The 18,377-nt window shown below is 35.6% G+C and overlaps 1 protein-coding gene and 1 long non-coding RNA gene across 10 annotated transcripts in view; one reads left to right on the top strand and one right to left on the bottom strand.

The window, feature by feature from the left end:
* Positions 1–18,377, bottom strand: part of LOC123866080 (eye-specific diacylglycerol kinase) — a 167,027-nt gene that overhangs the window by 96,684 nt on the left and 51,966 nt on the right. For 7 of the 9 annotated variants that reach the window (XM_045907417.1, XM_045907416.1, XM_045907418.1 and 4 more), the window contains exon 2: positions 4,796–4,964. The exons of the other annotated variants lie outside the window; for them this stretch is intronic. In XM_045907417.1, coding sequence (XP_045763373.1) covers positions 4,796–4,885 — 90 coding nt within the window. In that variant the 5' untranslated portion in view covers positions 4,886–4,964. The remainder of the gene's footprint in view (positions 1–4,795; positions 4,965–18,377) is intronic. 9 annotated transcript variants of the gene reach the window in all.
* On the top strand, positions 80–16,884 carry LOC123866097. Its single transcript, XR_006796124.1, has 3 exons — positions 80–213; positions 11,394–11,402; positions 16,874–16,884. It is a non-coding gene; the product is annotated as an uncharacterized LOC123866097 (long non-coding RNA).

Genomic DNA, 18,377 nt, shown 5'->3' with positions numbered 1-18,377 from the left:
CTGACCTTATCCTACGCTATGTGGGGTCACTCACGTGAAGTCAAGGGCAAAAAGTAGTCAAACAACGTCTTCGTAATCGGTAGCAATTCTGCCCCGTGATTGGCTGTGAAAAAATGTAAACAGCGAATCAACCAATCAAAGGGCAGAATTTGCTATCGATTACGATAACGATGAATACTTATTCTTAAAGAATCGGGGGGCTGCTCCGCTTCAGTGGAAACACACCTTTATGATGGCAGTTTAGGTCGTGATCGTAGAGCACGGAGGTTGCCAAGGAGATTAATTTTGACTAATTAATCTCGTTCATCCTTACGGTAACCTGCTACAAATCTTTTGCAAAATTTTGGTCGTTACCTTAACAAGGCAAAGTAAAATAACTTCTTGCGCCTGTACCACACCTGTACCTACCGTTTGTAATTAATCTACACAAGTAACACTTTCTTAATATACAGAAAGTAGATACGAGTGTGCACTCTATTCTAACGTACTGATAAATGATTATTTGAATTAGGAAACACGAGGACCCTTATAATTTAGGTTATATTTACAGGTTAGATACAATTTTATATATGAATAGGTAGGTAGGTACTACTCACCTAAATTCAAGGGATCAACTTATAAAAATCGAGCAAGTGCGAGTCAGACTCACACGAAAGGTTCCGTACCATCGTACATGAAATAATACTTTTTAATTTTTATGGCAACAATTTCGAATTTTTTATTATTTATTGTAACAGCGGCAATAGAATTTTTTTTTCAATTAACAAATTCCAACTCTCTGGGTACCTGTTACGGTTCAAGAGATAATGGTCGGACGGACAAACGGACAGCGGAGGCTTAGTAATAGGGATCCGTTGGCAACCTTTGGGTACGGAACCCTAAGAATGGTTATGGAAAGCGCATTAAGGAACACCTGCTCCTTTCTCTGCTTAATGAAATCCTATTGAACATTATTTTTCTAAATCAAATCCATCAATGTGATAGAGAAAAGCAAAATGGGCTGTAAATATCTTAAAATAGTAGGTGTTTATTGTATGTACAATAAATGTAATTTATAATATACAATATGACTTCCAGCAAATTCATTAAAAAAGATTGAATAAAAAAAGGGATAGCTGGTAGTTAGTACTTACCTAACTAAGTATATCTCAATATCAAGAAATACCCACAGAAATAATTTAAAAAAAAATCGAAATGTTTGTGTTATGTATTTAATGTTAGTTCAGTTAAAACCTATTCACTTACTGGTATGAAAGTTTTTTAAGTAGTCTAATAGCAGTTGGTATTTCAGCAGTTCGTGAGCTAAAAGGCAAGGTCAAGCCGCACTCCTCTCTGAGAACTCTTGCCAACACTTAGGAACTACTCCCACAGTTTTCTCTTTAAAAAATAAACAAGTAGATTTTGTACTATCTTTTATTATATTACACACAGGATGATGTCTGCGATTTTATTCACGTTTTACCTTTTTAAAACTCGCAAGGGAACTCTTGATTTTCGGGGACCAAATGTATCTAGATATGAGATAGCTGTATACGGGATGCAAGCTAACTCTGTATCAAATATGTAGATGATACCCGCGTCTTCGTCCACGTTAAAACAGGAATTTAAAATCCCGTGGGAACGTTTTGCTTTTCCGGAACCTATATTCATTCCCTAGGATGCATCATACAAGCTTCCTCTGTACTAAATTTGGTGAAATTTTTGAAAAAAATGGGGGGTTGTTTGTGTAGTCCACGTGGACAAAGTTGCGGACATATTATTATACTAGTCCATACTAATACCACAAAACTTTGCTAATACCTACTATAAATGCGAAAATGTGTGCGTGTGTGTGTGTGCCTGTCTGCTAGTTTTTCACGGCCTATTAGTTTTTTAACGTAACACGCGGACACAATCGGTGGCATTATCTATCATAATGTGAAATACTATAGAAGACACGTTGATGAATTGCATGAAAAGAGAAAATGTAAACTTGCAGGTTTAGTGAAAATAACAAAATGTAAAAGTGCTTTAAAAATTCAGCTCGGCACCGGTGACACTTTATGTTTGAACGTCGGCTTATACAGCATGTTTTCGCAACGTCAAAGGATTGCGTGCAACATCCACTGTAAAAAGGCAAAAGTTTAGCTTATAGAGAAAGCGCTTAATAGTAGAAATGTGGTACCTAGAAATGCTTATCGGACCTAGATAATCCCGAAATCTCTCTAAGTGAGAGTAATCGGCAGTCCCATGATTTTCTTCCCCAAAACGTGTGAGAAATAAGTAAAACCTGTAGGTATAAGCGATATTCGTTTTAAGGGTTCCGAACGCGAAGCGTGCCAATGGAATCCTATTACTAAGAATTGACTTACCTACTGGAAATTGTAGTCAAAAAGGGTTAAGTAATTTTATGGTCGATTCTACATTTACTATGGCACAACCCAAAAAGTAGGTGAATGCCAAAAATGAGGCCAAGTTCTAGGGTAGTCAAACAACGAGTTGGTTGTGGGAAAATTAACTTGGCAATTATTTTTATGTTTAGAAAGAACATGAAACAAGGTCAAGTATCTAGTACCTACAGCGTTTCTCAGGGGCGTAGAAATGACTACGTATACTTATTCAAACTTCTCCTTTTACATACCTACTAGTAAACCATTAGGCAGTACAATTTATAAGCTAGCTAATAGCTGCATATATTGTTTAAATACAATGGATAAGACAAAAAGAAAATAATACATACAATATCCAATACGTGGAAGAGTACCAGACACCCACAAACATACGAACACACATACAAACTTTCGCCTTCATAAAATATTATAGCGTGATAGTGTGATTAGTTTTATTTTATAAATTAGTTTTAACTGGGCACAATTTTTTAAGTTACCTTTAAATTATTTATTTTACCTACACTGCACCAATTTATTTTATTTATGTAAATTAACCCAATAAACAAATAGGAAAACAATTGAATCTCTTACAAAGCTGTTATGAAGCTGAGATTTGAGAACATGTTTTCGTAAACAGAACAAGGGCAGGAAACAATAGCGAATTTCCAAAGTTTCAATAAAACCAACTTAATTGGGGAAGGTTGTAAACTGTGATAATAAATAAACTGTGTTAGTTGGAAAATATTTCTGTACAAAATGGTATACTGAATAGCTCTATTATATGATTTACTTAACGATAAAATATTCAAAACCTATTACGGAAATCAAAGATTCATACGTATATAATGTAGGTATGTATATAAAATTATGATTGTTTGATAACGTTATAATAAATCAGTCATTAGGTATCGAATAACTTTATGAAAATAGAATAATACTTTTTACTACTTTTAATAGGTACATTATGTTCTAATCTGTGGCTTCTATGGCTGAGTTAGGACGTCCGTTAACTTTTCGGAGTGCGTTTTAAGTAAATTAAATATCACTTGCTTTAACGGTGAGGGAAAACATCGTGAGGAAACCAGCATGCCTGAGAGTTTTCTATTATGTTCTCGAAGGTGTATGAAGTCTGCCAATCCACACTTGGCCAGCGTGGTAGACTGTGGCCAAAACCCTTCTTACTTTGGGAGGAGACTCGTGCTCTGTAGTGAGCCGGCGATGTGTTGATCATGATGATAATATGATGATGATATTCTAAAAACGTAGCTATCATGTGTTTGTTTCCGTCTGTTTGCATTCATGAGATTGGGTGGCACGAGTACCTATACGCGGGCTTTATGACCAAAAGCTTATACAAAATCAGATATTACGCCAACGTTCAACCTTAATATTTATCATACATTTCCCTTTGTAACGCTTTACACAATTCGAATGTGAAAACAGAACAAATTATTGATTCGGTCGGAAATTATCAAGCTTTTCCTTTGTACGTCGTATTTTAGTGGAGTAAACGAAGCCTTTTCGTCGGAAGTCTTCAGAAACAGCTCCGATTTTGATGTTTTTTTTTTTTAATTATATTTTTTACACATTAATTATTATGTTCTGAGGACTTCCTAAGACTGGCTATTTTACTGCTTTATTGACTCCACTATCATATGATATTGTAAATGTGACTAACCGACAACATCATTACATATTAACTCAGACAGGCAATCTCCGCCATCTACGATGTTATTATCATATTATGCGGGTAAACTAGAAACTAACTTATTTGTATTAGGTATGTTCTATGACTATGTTTCTACTTAGTCTGTACTTAGGTATACAAAAATGTATACGTAGCTACACGTAAGATTCTGTGTATTTTAAAACACAGATGAGTAAAACTGTGCCTGGTGGTAGAGAAGTAATGAAATGATGAACGATGAAAAAACGTACAGGCTAAGATGGAAGCAGGCTAATCTATGTATAAGGGGTATAATTGGTTGGAGAACGCTAAATCGCTTGGCAGCAGGTAAGTGTTATTCTGGTTGAGGCCAAGAAGATCGGTGTCACTTGAGGTGAGCTAAACCAAAGACGTCCAATAGATCAGCTTGGAGAAAAGTCATCATTCTCTCACTTCTTCATCATTCTTCTATCACTATTACATCATTTTTTTTTTTTAAATATTAGCCATTCTAAACATGAGTAATATTTCCCTTTCCCCTCCAATTAAGCGTAAAGTTTGTGCTAGAAGTAGGTACGACAATAGTGCAACGGGTAGGGTTTGAACCGCCGACCTTTCGGAATTCAGTCCGCTCCTCATCCTGACATGAGGATGCCCCACAAATGACAATCAAAAAGTGTAGGTATATGTAATGCTAACGAATTTGAATGAATGGGATTTAGAAAGTTTTCTTCATTTTGTGTTTTAAGAAACTACGCACCTGCTTGGGCACTTCGAGGCTGCTCTGCGTCTTCATATCCTGGGGCGTGGGCGTGCGGGAACGTCTGAAGGTGGTGCGCAGTCGCTGCATGGCCGGCGGGGCGGGCTGCTGCGCCGCTCATGTCGCGGGCCCGCCCCGCCGCCCGCTCCGGCCGCCACGCTCAACACCACTAAAACATACAACTGCTATTAGCGTCTATGTTCGCAATCTGAGCAGGTGCTTCATAAAACTATATAAAAGCCGTGATAGCCTAGTGGTAAAAAGCCGTGATAGCCTAGTGGTTAAGACGCCCGCCTTCTAATCGGGAGATGGAGGTTCGATCCCAGGCACACTTGTCGAACTTTTTGAAGCTATGTGTGTTTTAAGAATAAAATATAGTAGCACATGCTTTAAATAACGGCGAAGGAAAACATCGTGTGGATACCTGCATTCCTGATAGTTCTCCATAATGTTCTCAAAGGTGCGTGAAGTCTGTCAATCCGCACTTTGCAATCGTGGTAGACTAAGACCTACACCTCTCTCATTCTGAGCCTCTTTCATGCAATTCCTAGATATTTATTATATTAAAGCTACGTAGGTTGTATCTACTTCGCTTTAATACATAAAATATACTTATATGTGATTATTATACAGAAGTAGAAACGATTATTAACCGACTTCAAAAAGGGAGGAGTTCTCAATTCGTCGGAATCTTTTTTTTACGGTATGGGAACGGCATCGTCTGATAAACAAAATAAATAGGTACAATAAATAAATCACTATATCCATATCTTGTCAACTATTTATTATAAACGACATTATAAATATAACCATGCGAAAAATAAATACATAACTAACTTGATTCGTTAAATTACAAAAACTACTCGCGGACACTAATCGTTTCTACCCAGTTTAGGTTTTTTTTTTTTGTATTTCATACGCCCGCACCGCAAGCTTGTGAACGCACTAAATACCGATAGCTGCTGGCAAAAAGAGCAAAAAGCTGTGCTCTATCAATGTGTAGTAGAGGCCGTAGAGTACAGCTTCATAGCGGAAGCTTCCAAGATCTATAACCATTATAAATGCGAAACTGTATTTGTTTGGTTTTGTCCTTCAATCACGGCGCAGCGGAGCAATGGATCGACTTGTTTTTTGCATTTTGTTAAAGACCTGAAGAGTAATAATTTTTATTCTGGAAAATTAAGGCGCTTCGCCCATTCGTAAATCGGAGACCAATAATTGTTGTCGGCAAAAAATTAAACGTACAGATTGCAATATTTAAATGCACACGTCGGTCAATAATTCTGCTATAAAAGTAGGAAAAATTATCGGCCCGATTATTATTTTCGAATCTACAAAAAGTCTGAAATGGGCGAAGCGCCTAGAGAGTTCCCATGGGATTTTAAAAACCTAAATTCAGACGATAAAAGACGAAGTCACGGACGTCATCTAGACAAGTAGGTATACTTACATTAAAAAGTTTTACGTTCTGAAGTAGGTACCTGCTCAAAAATGTATTAGGTACCTAATGGAAAATCCATGCAGCAATAAATTCATTTATTAATTGCATAGATTATCCATAAAGTGTAGTCTAGCACTAATTACTAGCAACTATGTGCTTAACCAAAATCACTGCCACTACCATAAAATATTCATGAAAGTGGCGTAGCGTATAAACTACGCTTTACAAAACCTTATTAATATGAAAAAATAGATTCACCATATAAATCACCACGATGTCTCGACCGTAATAAAATTTTCACCAAGTAAACAATTCTTCTTCCTGTTATAAAACTACGAAGCATTTTATGTGTAGGTACGATAATATTATAATAATCATATGACGAATAGGAAACTAAGAGTTTCATAAGTCACGCACAAGGCGGGAACAATATCTACGTAAATTATTCATAACTTTTCTTTATACTACCTACTTCGAGAATTCACCTGAATATTTACACGCGCTAAGAAATGAAATAATTTTTCAAAGTGACAAAGCGTATAGAAAATAATATATTCTACATTGTTGAATTTGGTTAGTGAACTAAACACCGTGTGATTGATGGATGTTCTTACGAAAGTTTCACAGAATACTTTTTGGAGGTTTTATACTACTAAGAGATACATAATTTATTGATTTGCGGAATAGGTAACTCATATTTTTATATCATAAGGTGTACTTATTGTGTGGCACAATAATTGAAGTAGGTAAACTTTTTTCTGTTAATGGTTTGAATAATATACATAAGAAAGGGTTAATAAATTTTAAAGGAGTTTTCTTAACATTTTTATCTTTCAGCGTACTGTATTTTTTAAAGAAAAATAGTAGGAAGTTCTGATTGAAAATATGAAAAAATATTATGTGAAATTTTATGGTATGATTTAATAAAAGGTACGTATTTGATACGTTTCGTAATTATTTATTCTTACAACATTTACATAAAAAATAATTTACGATTTCCATTAGGTAAGCCGCATAGCGCGGCTAAGCCGTTAAAAACACGGAATAAGCAACAAAGTTTATCGTATTAGCTGCTCATTAAATAACGACGGTGATTTGTTATTATTCATAAAGCAAGTACATTATAAAACGATGTATTATTAAAATGTTTTAATGGACAGTAAATTGGGCTGCTAATTAAAGGTTATTAGAGGCACTTTATTTATGTATTTTTCAGAATTGTTCACGTTGATTCTATTTTCATGATCCATGAAAGCTTAAATGAGCTTACTATTAGTCTATTTAACGTATCTAAAGTTTAATTAGTTTTTTCAGTTAGTTAATAGTTAGTAGATACTAGAGCTACAGACTATGCTGATAATAAAACGTGACCTAATAGTAAAATACGTCGACCCTTCGGGCTTTTTCGATTTTTTTCTTCGGGCTTCGGGATTACGACTTTTCGCAGTGTAAGTACCTACTACTTACCCTACCTATTATTACTTGTTTAGTTAAAAACATGACTCAGTTGAGTGTTTAGGTTACAAGCATGTACACGTACCTATTCAGTAACAACTAAAAGCAGTTTGTCATCGAAACAGTAAATCTAGTTTATATCCTCCTCACAAATACGACATAAATCATAGGAAAAGTAGTTTTCTTTACGGGTCAGTTCTTTCTAGACTACGAGTATTTCAAAAGTTGTGCAAAATGTTATTCCTGTGATAATAATCTGGTAGAAGGTTCAACGGGATTCTTTTTCTACCTTCTCTAATTGGAGTTTTAGCGAACTTCAGTGAAACAAGTACAACATGTTGTTTTAATCGCTCAATTAAAGTAAACTTAGCAAGACTCCTGAGAAAGAGACTTATTTTATTAAATATATTATTCGGTTCCTGCGTAGCTACTCGTGGTAACGGCCGAAACTTCTCACCAGCCCAGACCAGAGACAATTTAGAAGGATTCTTGCGAACAGATTGGATGTCGATTGTCGACCACATAAGGATGCCAAAGTTCACGATTGTTCGCTGTCCTGTGGTAGAATATTGAAGGAGGAACAAAGTTGTGAAGATCCTGACCATAGTTTCCTAAATATCTAGGTATCTTTTTTCCTGAGAAAAAATTATACTTACCTAGTATACCTTTGAAATTTTAAAAATCTAAACCCATACGGAGGATAGCCGCGAGCATAAGCTACAATAGTTAGCCATAAAATCAAGTACTTAAATTCGAGTATATCACAGTACAATGTTGACAGACGATAAGCCCGACTAAAATCTTTTTCCAACGTATAACAGGAAAAGCGCATTAAGTTTTCACAGTCACGATAGCCGTTATTAATCATCGTATAAACACACGAATGAAAAAGTCTTTATGGTTTAATTTACGACCTCCTTGGTGAAGTGGTGAGCGCGTGGTCTTATAAGTGGAGCTGCCGAGTTCGATTCCGGCTGGGGCGTTAAGGTGGAGATTGCTCTATCCCAGCATCCGGGTTTTCTGGCAGGTGTAACCTAAATACGTTGAAAACAAGAATGAATAGGTCTTAGAATATTCTAGGCAAGCGCGTCCAACTCCAACTTCATCGTGCTTAAAAAAGTAATTTTTCAAGCACAATTGTCAAGCGCAAGCCTTGACGATCTTGTAATTAGAAAAAAAAGGTACCTGTGAAAGTTGCGTCCAACATTCTTTCAGTCCGAAACAACACATAAAGACAAAATTAAAAAAAAAAATAAGCTTGTTAAGACAATTTTTACGAAAAGCAATAGACATTTCAATTTTATTCATTGCATAAATGATTAAGTATTTATTTATAGATAAGCGTGCGCCTGTATTAACGATGTTCATTAATTGCTTTTTAATTTCGTAAACGGACCATCGAAACTTTGTAATCTTTAATATTTCATAAAATTATCTTAACTTTTGACATAACCAGCATAACTCCAAAGTTAACGTCAAGAAATTCGATAGAAATTAATACGGACGGGCGGTTTTAATTCGCTATTCCTTCATAGCCCGTAATGTAAATCTACGATTATTAAATTATAATGTTTTAAGTTCTACCTTAAGATAACATTGAAATAAAATGAGAAGGTAGGTACTGAGCAAAGGGACGCTATTTGAACATGACGTTATACAATCTTTGTGTTTACTTGGCGCCCAAAGTGAGATTCTAACAATTTTGTCGTTTAACGATAGCTACTATTATTCTATCCTTAAAATTATTCTATTCGCAGAAAATTTTCTGTTGGTTATTGAATTATGAATTGTTTGTATACCTAATGGATAAGTAAAATCAACATGTGCGCTGAGGCGAGAACAACGACCTATTATATAGGTACAAGTACATTTTGCTACCGATTCAAGTATTTTTACAAAATTGTGAAAATGGCAAAGCGATGCAATCTTGATAAAATCTTAGCTCCCTTATGTTAGCCTTGATATGGATTATTATCTTTCCGAGTAACTTTATAGGGGTCCACACTTTTAGCGCTCGCATGTACGAATGGTGCGTTATAGTTTATACCCTCGGTTGAGGCACATGGGCCACATAGCCGTCCAGTGTGACCCTCGCAAAGCTACCGCGCTTCGTTTAAATCCTGCTAACGAAATGTTGCTGTTTATAAATATTATTTACTAGATGGATATTATTTATTTATTTTATTTATTTAAACATCTTTATTGATTAATAATATAACAAAGAATAAAGATAAAGCTGGTTGTTTTTTTTTTGAAAAGTAGGTATTTTTTGTGGCTCTTACCTACTCTTTTTTTTTCGTGTCGAGTTGCATTGTTATACCACAGTTTTCATCGTAAAACTGTGGTTATACCATGAATTATTTATTCAGCCTGGATTACAGTCTTGTTTTTAGAGTTAAGAAAAGTACTTTGAGCAAATTAATTACCTATGCTAAGCTGCGATCAAAAATTTGTTATGTTAATCTGATTGTATTGCCATAAATGTACGCTACATTCCTTGGTATTTGATTCTTAGACCTTTCAGTGTGACCCATGTAATATTTAACGTTATATAATAGCGACCAGTTACCGACGCCGCCCCAATTTCGCTGCGGTGAGATTAAGTGCCTTCATCGTAAAATTCTCTAAAGGATAGTGAAAATCCTTTAAACTATCTCACGATGAAGGCATTGAATTGTACTTAGAAGTTTAGAAGTTATAAGCATTATAAAGATAAACATGAATTGCTGCTACATTATCTTATACCTTCAGCTAAAACTCTGTTATAATTTTTTTTCGTTATCGATTTGGGAACTACATATTTAGGTACCAGTACACGATATAATTAATTTATGATTAAGTATAATAGTTTCAGGTTCAATTATACATCATTCATCATTTCATTTTAATTAATTAACGACTTTATTATGGCTCTAATTAAAGTCTAAGCCAAGTGCATAGATTCCCACTGCATTGATTAAATTTTTACTACACTATAATATTAAAACAGTAAAACATAGGGTTATTACCTTGGAATTTGACCAGCTGTTATTTATTATAGGTTATAACTTACCACCTGCTAGGCTGCGTTATACCTAAGAATGCTTTCTTAGTTACTTATCAGGTAAATCGTTGTGTGAGTTTTTTTGAGTTACAAAAATATTATGTTAATACTGATTAAGACTAGACTCAGCTGATTCCTAACTCCGTGAGCCTTCTAGTCATTAGAGAAGCATAATTAACTTAAATTCGATAGTCGATTATACGTATAACTCTATTGACAACATAATTATTGTATCAGTAATTATCTATCCCCTATTTACCTCAACGTTAATCACTAATCAAGTTTTATTGACTATCTAATGATTCCTTTTGAAATATGAGTGTCTACGGTCATCTTACCTTACTAAATAGCTTTCTCCAATTTGTTTTATCCCACATTCTAGGGCTTCTGGAACGAATTTCTTCCCGACAGATTAGCTATTCATTGATATCTAAATCATTTCTTTATATTCGTTTAGTTTTGAATTTTTAATAAAAATAAAATTAAAATACTTAAGTTTTTTTTGCATACAATTTTCAATGAAGAACTTGTTAATATGTTTCATCACTACCCATCTCTACCCATACCTATTTCATATGCGAAAGTGTCCAGCGCACCGCTGTGCACGATTGGAAAATTGCAATAAATAAAAACACTGTTTTTCTTGTAATTCTCCCTAGATAATTTTTGTATTTCTAACAAAAGTTGATGCAACTAATTTTCCTAAAAAATTTACTAAAAATGAGTGCGACAGATCCAATTCCGATTCGAACTGCTGATGATGTCAGCAGACGCTTTCACTTATGTGGCCTGTTACTGCTGTCCTGTTGCGTCTCTCGATACCGATAGATATGCAATTAACTATTAGTAAGATCAGCTACGCGATGCTTCAAATACTAGAGATACATGTAGGGATTTCACCGGTACAAGTTTGTGAGAGTTAATTAGTCTGCAAATTGGTTCTGCCATAACAGGTTATTATTTCGATCATACGCTCCAATGGTTTACGTTTATTAGCTACTCGCTTCAAAATCTAGTGTTAGGTGTCATAGCGTAATAATTAATATGAAACATTAGATGTTTATGTAAAAATTGTATTTACTTCGTTACATAAGTATATAAAAGCGGTGATAACGCAGTGGTTGAGACGTAGTTCTCTTAATAGGGGGTCGGATGTCCGCTCCAGGACACACACCACAAATTTTTCGGAGTTATGTACTCGTACCTAATACCTGCGGTTGATCCAATAAATATTATTTGCTTTAACGGTGAAGGAAAACAGTGAGAAAACCTGCATGCCTTCGAACCTCCCACAATGTTCTCAACGTGTGTGAATTCGGCCAATATACTTGGTACAGCGTGGTGGACTATGGCAAACCCTTCTCATTCTGAGAAAATAACGTGCTTAATTGTGAGCCGATTATGGGTTGAAGATGGTGATTATATAGGTAGGTATGTGAAGAGCTAGGTATGTAAAATGGAAAATGAAATAATGTAGACGTGCCTATAGTTCCTAATAACAGCTATACCTATTCATAAAATTATAAATCACACACATATCTTTTTCAATAGTTATTCAGTAATTCATTTATTTGTAAAAATCTTTTATTTTATTTTGATAAACAAGGGCCGAAAACGATTTGCTACAATTCACATAATTTGCACTAATATTGTGTATACGTTAAAATAGCATCAAATGAGGTCAAACAAACGAAGTTCTAAATGAAATTAGGCAGGTAAAGCTAAAACCGAATACAAAATACAGTAATAATACTATCATTTATCTTGTAATATATTATAATATTGACACATGTTTGTAAACCTGTTGGTAAGTGATGATGAGGCCTAAGGTGAAGTCTATTTACCCTTTTTTTCGAAATGTGTTATGCTGTTTACAGCGTCACAGAAGATTTGGGCGAGCGTGGGAACTCTGCCAGAAAGTATTCTTTTTTTAAATAGTTATATTCCTCATTGCTGAGGGCCTTTACCCCTTTCTATTAATTGTATAATGGCAGGATTTCCCTTTGGAAAATAATGCGGTGGGTTCGCATACAACTCGACTACAAGTATGAGATTCTGACTTTCAGGTTAATTTTCAGCTATTATTATTATCAGATGTTAGTGATAGTAAAGAGCACGGAGGAAATGAAAAGATCGAATTTAGACCTCCAAAATCGGCCCCCCATCCACTTACCCACTTGTGTCACTGATGCTTAAACAAGCGTAATCGATTAATATGCGTTGTCACAACTAGGCCACGCGTTAGAGCCTAGAGGGTATTCATTTTGGATCTGAAGTGACCCTTATCTATTCAGGTGGTGAGGAAAACGGAAGCATTCCATTTCGCGGTGTGAACGAGCTAACGAATCGCTTCGTACGTGTCGGTGGAATGTCGGCTACGTAGTGATGCTTAGGCTTTTACGGTTCCATAAACGTTAAGGGTGCGGATTCAAAGAGTTCTTTATCCGAAATATGAGCATAGATTACCTATCTTTTAAAAATATATTGATAGCTTTACGTGCGGATGCAATTTTTCATACTTTGAATTTTGAATTTCCCAACAAAACCTCGTCATCGATGAGTTTTCTTGCACAGCGATATAACCAGAGAATCTACTTATAAAATTATACCATTAAAAGCCTCTTCGCACGGAAAATTTACTCTCAAAGTTTAGCGGATGTGGCTAAATCTGTGTCAGAGCTACCTATACCTGCATATTATTCTAGCTTACCGAAAATGGAAATGTGGTGCGATGTATAGCCGCGTTCATACGAGGGCCGACACCACTGAGGTGTCGTTTAGAATTAGGTATTTTTCGTTACAATACCACCGCCAACTAAGTACTTATAACTATTTAATTTAATTAAAGAACCTCACTAGTCGGTGGTGGCGTCGTTACCAAAAAATAAATGTAAACGACATACATGAATACAAGAAGATGCAATTTAATCACTTTCTGTGATTAAAAGCTTATAGCGGGAATTTTCATCAATAGTATGATCTTTCGATAGGCCGAGAACATGCAGATTCTTATTGCCGACAATCAAATAAACCTATTTCAAAGGAATAAAATATCGTGTAAAGCAAATATGAGAGTGGGCCGATATGCCTTTGTGTAAGTTATCCCATTGTCTAGCCCGCTACGTGCTTCAGATGCCAACTCTCGCATCAGATCCCCAATAATCCACTCACTCAACTTCTATTACAACTTAATACGATTGCTCAGTAATGCCTACATAACTGACCTTTCTTTTAAATGGCAAGGGAATACGCTGAAAGGGAATTCAAGAAAAATACTAGTTGTTCGCCCCGAAGTTAGACCTCACTTAAAAACTTGTGAGTATTATCAACGATTGCGGCGAAGCCCAAATATAAGTCAGCCAGTATAGGTCTGTTTTTATGCCCGCTCGGAACTACTCAACGGTTCAACCAATTTATAAATGGTACGTCGAAAGACGTCAATAGATTCGTCTTGATGGCACGGGAGCCACTGGATTCGTAAAATTCTTAAAAAATCTAAATTGCGGCATTTATGCGCAGAAATAGATGCAGTGCAAACCGCAATCGGGTAAATACTTACATGTAAGTATGTACTTACGTCTTGTAACTAACTCTAGGCAAGTTTTCCTTTTAAATAAAAATAAATAAAATTGCAATATAAATTCATCAAGCAGGTCCGTGTAGCGTAATGAATGAATTATTCCCTAATTGCATAATGAATGAGTTTGAGGAACATATTACGCTTCTCAGAGGAATTATTAGCTAAGTTACTGAATTTCTAATTTCGTTGTCGTGATTTAAGTCTAAGTATGCAAATGAAGTAGTATTATGTTAACTTACAGTACTCCTTTGTAACTCTAAAATATCATGAAAATGCATTTAAGTTGGTACTCAAAATATAGCAATAAGGTATGTATATGTTTCTGAAAAACATAGCATAGATAGATATATAGATAGATAGAAAACTTTGTAGCACACAAAACGTGAAATAACCAAGAACAAAACAAAGAAATTAAAAACTAAAAGCAGTTGGATGCAAAGGTGGGCTATTGCTCAGAGCAATCTCCACCAGGCAACCTTAGATACATAGCTAGAACCATAGATAGGTAGAGCAATGTAACAACGTTCTTATACAAAGGTATAAAACTCTTTCTGTAATAATCCATTCTGTCTATCATAAAGGGGAAACACCTGGAAGGATGAAAAGTATCGACATGACCCGCATATGCTAATGCCAAGCTGAAGTGGCAGTGAGCAGGCCAGTCTGTCTCAAAACCGTGGCCGCTGGGGTAGCTGATGTGTTTTGGATTGATGACCGCATATCGGCAAACGCAGCGTGCTAAGTACAACATCGGGTCCCCAACCTTATAATGTGATGGGAAGTAAGTGGATGAGAAAAACGGAGGATCTTGGTAGCGAGGCGCTCTCGGAAATAAAGACCTCTCTCTGACCTGCAGTTACAGGCTAGAAAAGTTAGTTCGTGACTACGAGATGCAGTCTACAATGGAACTGGCTTTGTAGTGGTATGGCAGTTTCAATGAAACCCTTCTTAGCTTCTAGGCGGCATTGTACCAAAAGGCTAATTGCATGGCGGTACGGCTTTGTCGGTAGGATTATTACTACTATTATCACCCGACTGACAAAGTTGCCATAACAACGGTCGAAGATTATAAATTCCTAAGTTGCGCCTATGGAACCCAAAACCTCCCACTGGTTCTATTACCATTTTGCACGGCGCGCTCAAAACTGCTCCAGGGAAGTTGTCCCAAACAAAATTGGTAATTGAATAACAGAAAACCTTATTACGAAAGCACTCTATAAATACCTACTAAATGCTTGAGAATGCTTTGATCCGACCCGTGCCGATGTATTACGACTGCACAAGTGGGTGCTCTTTACTCAATACCCACGCTGTAATTGGCATAAACATGTTTATTATGCAATGTCTTGAAAATTCATCATGAAATTATTGAATATCTTTTTTTTTCCATATTCTATATCACCATTACAAGGGTGTCCTATTCGATATAGCATACTAATAATTATTATTAATGTTATAATATACTAGCCGATCCCCGCGACTTCGCCCGCGTGGATTTAGGTTTTTTGAAATCCCGTGGGAACTTTAGATTAAAAAAAAATTATTCAACATAGCTGACCCGCCCCGGTTTTGCTCCAGCCAGTTCTCGGTTCAGTCATTGAGGGAAAATAAAATCCTCTTTATTCTCCGTCCGTGGAAATTTCGAAAAGATTTCTAAGCCCAAGGGTTTGATCTAGGCATTGATGATTCAGTCGGTGAGTGAGTTAAGAGTTTTCTTTTTAACCCCCGACCCAAAAAGAGGGGTGTTATAAGTTTGACGTGTGTATCTGTGTGTCTGTGTATCTGTGTATCTGTGTATCTGTGTATCTGTGTATCTGTGTGTCTGTCTGTGGCATCGTAGCGCCTAAACGAATGAACCGATTTTAATTTACTTTTTTTTGTTTGAAAGGTGGCTTGATCGAAAGTGTTCTTACCTATAATCCAAAAAAATTGGTTCAGCCGTTTAAAAGTTATCAGCTCTTTTCTAGTTTTCTTGTAGAAAAGAAGGTTAGATAACCGTTAGGTTCATAATATTATGTCAATTGACAAATGTCAAGCTGTCAAGATGGACGTTGGATAGATACATAATTATTTATTTGAAAATGATGTTTTGGAAGACTCAGATACTTTGGATCGTAGGCGCGGAATAGTCCAAGAAAATTGGTTCAGCAGTCTGAAAGTTATCACCTCTTTTCTAGTTACTGTATGTAACCTTCACTTGTCGGGGGTGTTATAAATTTTTAATTTACACTTGTTAAATCTATTGATTTTTTTTGGACATCACTTGTAGGAATGAAAAAAATAGACTATTGAATTATAAATTCAAATTCTATCTACGTAATACATGTCAAAGAAGTCAGACAAGATAGATACTACACGTATAACATAAACTACCGGTGAACATAATACACTTCTTGAATTATTTTAAGTGTCGGAAAACTGTATGAAACTTCCGCGAAAACAGTGCAGCTATACGTCAACATTTCACGGAACGAACTTGAGGAGATTTTAAAGCTGCCGTACCTCAGGCTCTGGAGATATGCAAAATACATACTCTCGTTCGTATCTGTATGAGTTCAGTTGCAGTGTGAGGGTTTATTATATTTAAGATGAATTAGGTACATTCTCGTTAAATATTTTATTGTGTAATAATTTAAAACTAGAATTAAGATTATTTACTTTTATTACTTAGTAGTACTTTCCTCAAAGACTTAGAAGTAGATTTTCCTTGCTTTGCATCTCATCTCGGGCGTAAATGGATAGCTTACAGCTCGTTTAACAATCTAATTTTTTAAACCAACTGAACCAAAAGATTCCAATTTGAAATCAAGCATCTTTAAACAATTTTTGAATACAATACACACAACACTATATGTATAGCTCTCAATATATATATAAGGGGCTCTGCAGGAGTGCTGGGCGTCCTCACCCATTGCCATGTCGACGTGTCGCGAACTATACCTACTATTAGTTAAAAAAAATATCAGCAGAAAAAGACCAAGTTCTGTTTAAAAAGTAAATGATAGCTCGTAAGAAAAATTGATTTCGAATAAAGCGGTGTGTCCATCAATATAAATTGGATTCTGAATTATTTATGTTTTCCTTGCTAGATTTGCGTCATCCGGGAGAATTACTTTGTTCCTAAAAGTTACGAAGCCATTAAAGTACCAGTAAATATTTGTATTTTATTATTGAGAATATTTTGGTTTAAGGATAGGTACGTAACCGAAGCTACTAGAGGCGAGAACTATATTGTTCTGTATCTATCGAGTTATTAATATTTGTCGCTTGTCAGCGTTGGCTCTAAATAATTCTAAACTGCTATAATTTTATCTGCATTTAAAATCTAGTATCTAATCGGTACTTGGTTCATAGCATCACCGACTCTTTTAACCGACTTCCAAAACGGAGAAGGTTCTTAGTTGGGTGCGTATCCATTGTTTATGATGCCCGGTGGTATAATAAGTCTTATTTAAATGCAAAATTCTCTGGTGAACTATATTCTTACACATAATGTGTCCGTGCTATATTAATAAAATACCGACTAAGAATACTTTTCTTTATAATACAAATCTCACTACTAACATTCTTAGAGAAAAGCAGAACTCCTCACGGGCTCGGCAATAAAATGAAAAAGTCGACGTTCGTAACTCATGAAAAATGCTCTTACTTACGCTCTAGAGAAGTGGATATATACTATGATTAAACTGAAAGATTCATTTGAAAACGAGGGATTTGCTTTGAAATTTATTTACTTCACGTAGGACAGCGCGTGCCACTATTATGATAAGTATGACAAGAATCTTGCCACCGAATGCCTCCGATTTTATCATAGGATTTTATACACTGTCATAATACTTTACCTCTCTCAGAATAGGATATTATATTGAACAAATGGAAAAGAATAGCATATAATGGAATAGACCCCCTTCACCATTTTACCATCGAACCGCAAGACGTCGGGCGAGTTTCCATCCTTATGTCGTCGACATTCCATCTACACGCACGAAACGTTTTGCGTCTTCATTCCTCATACGCATGGCTAAGGTTTGGAATACTCTTTCGCGATTTGTGTTTCCTACCA

The sequence above is a fragment of the Maniola jurtina genome, chromosome 6 (genome assembly GCF_905333055.1).
Source record: "Maniola jurtina chromosome 6, ilManJurt1.1, whole genome shotgun sequence".
Taxonomy (NCBI): Eukaryota; Metazoa; Arthropoda; class Insecta; order Lepidoptera; family Nymphalidae; genus Maniola; species Maniola jurtina.
This window is presented reverse-complemented; position numbering and strand designations above follow the sequence as displayed.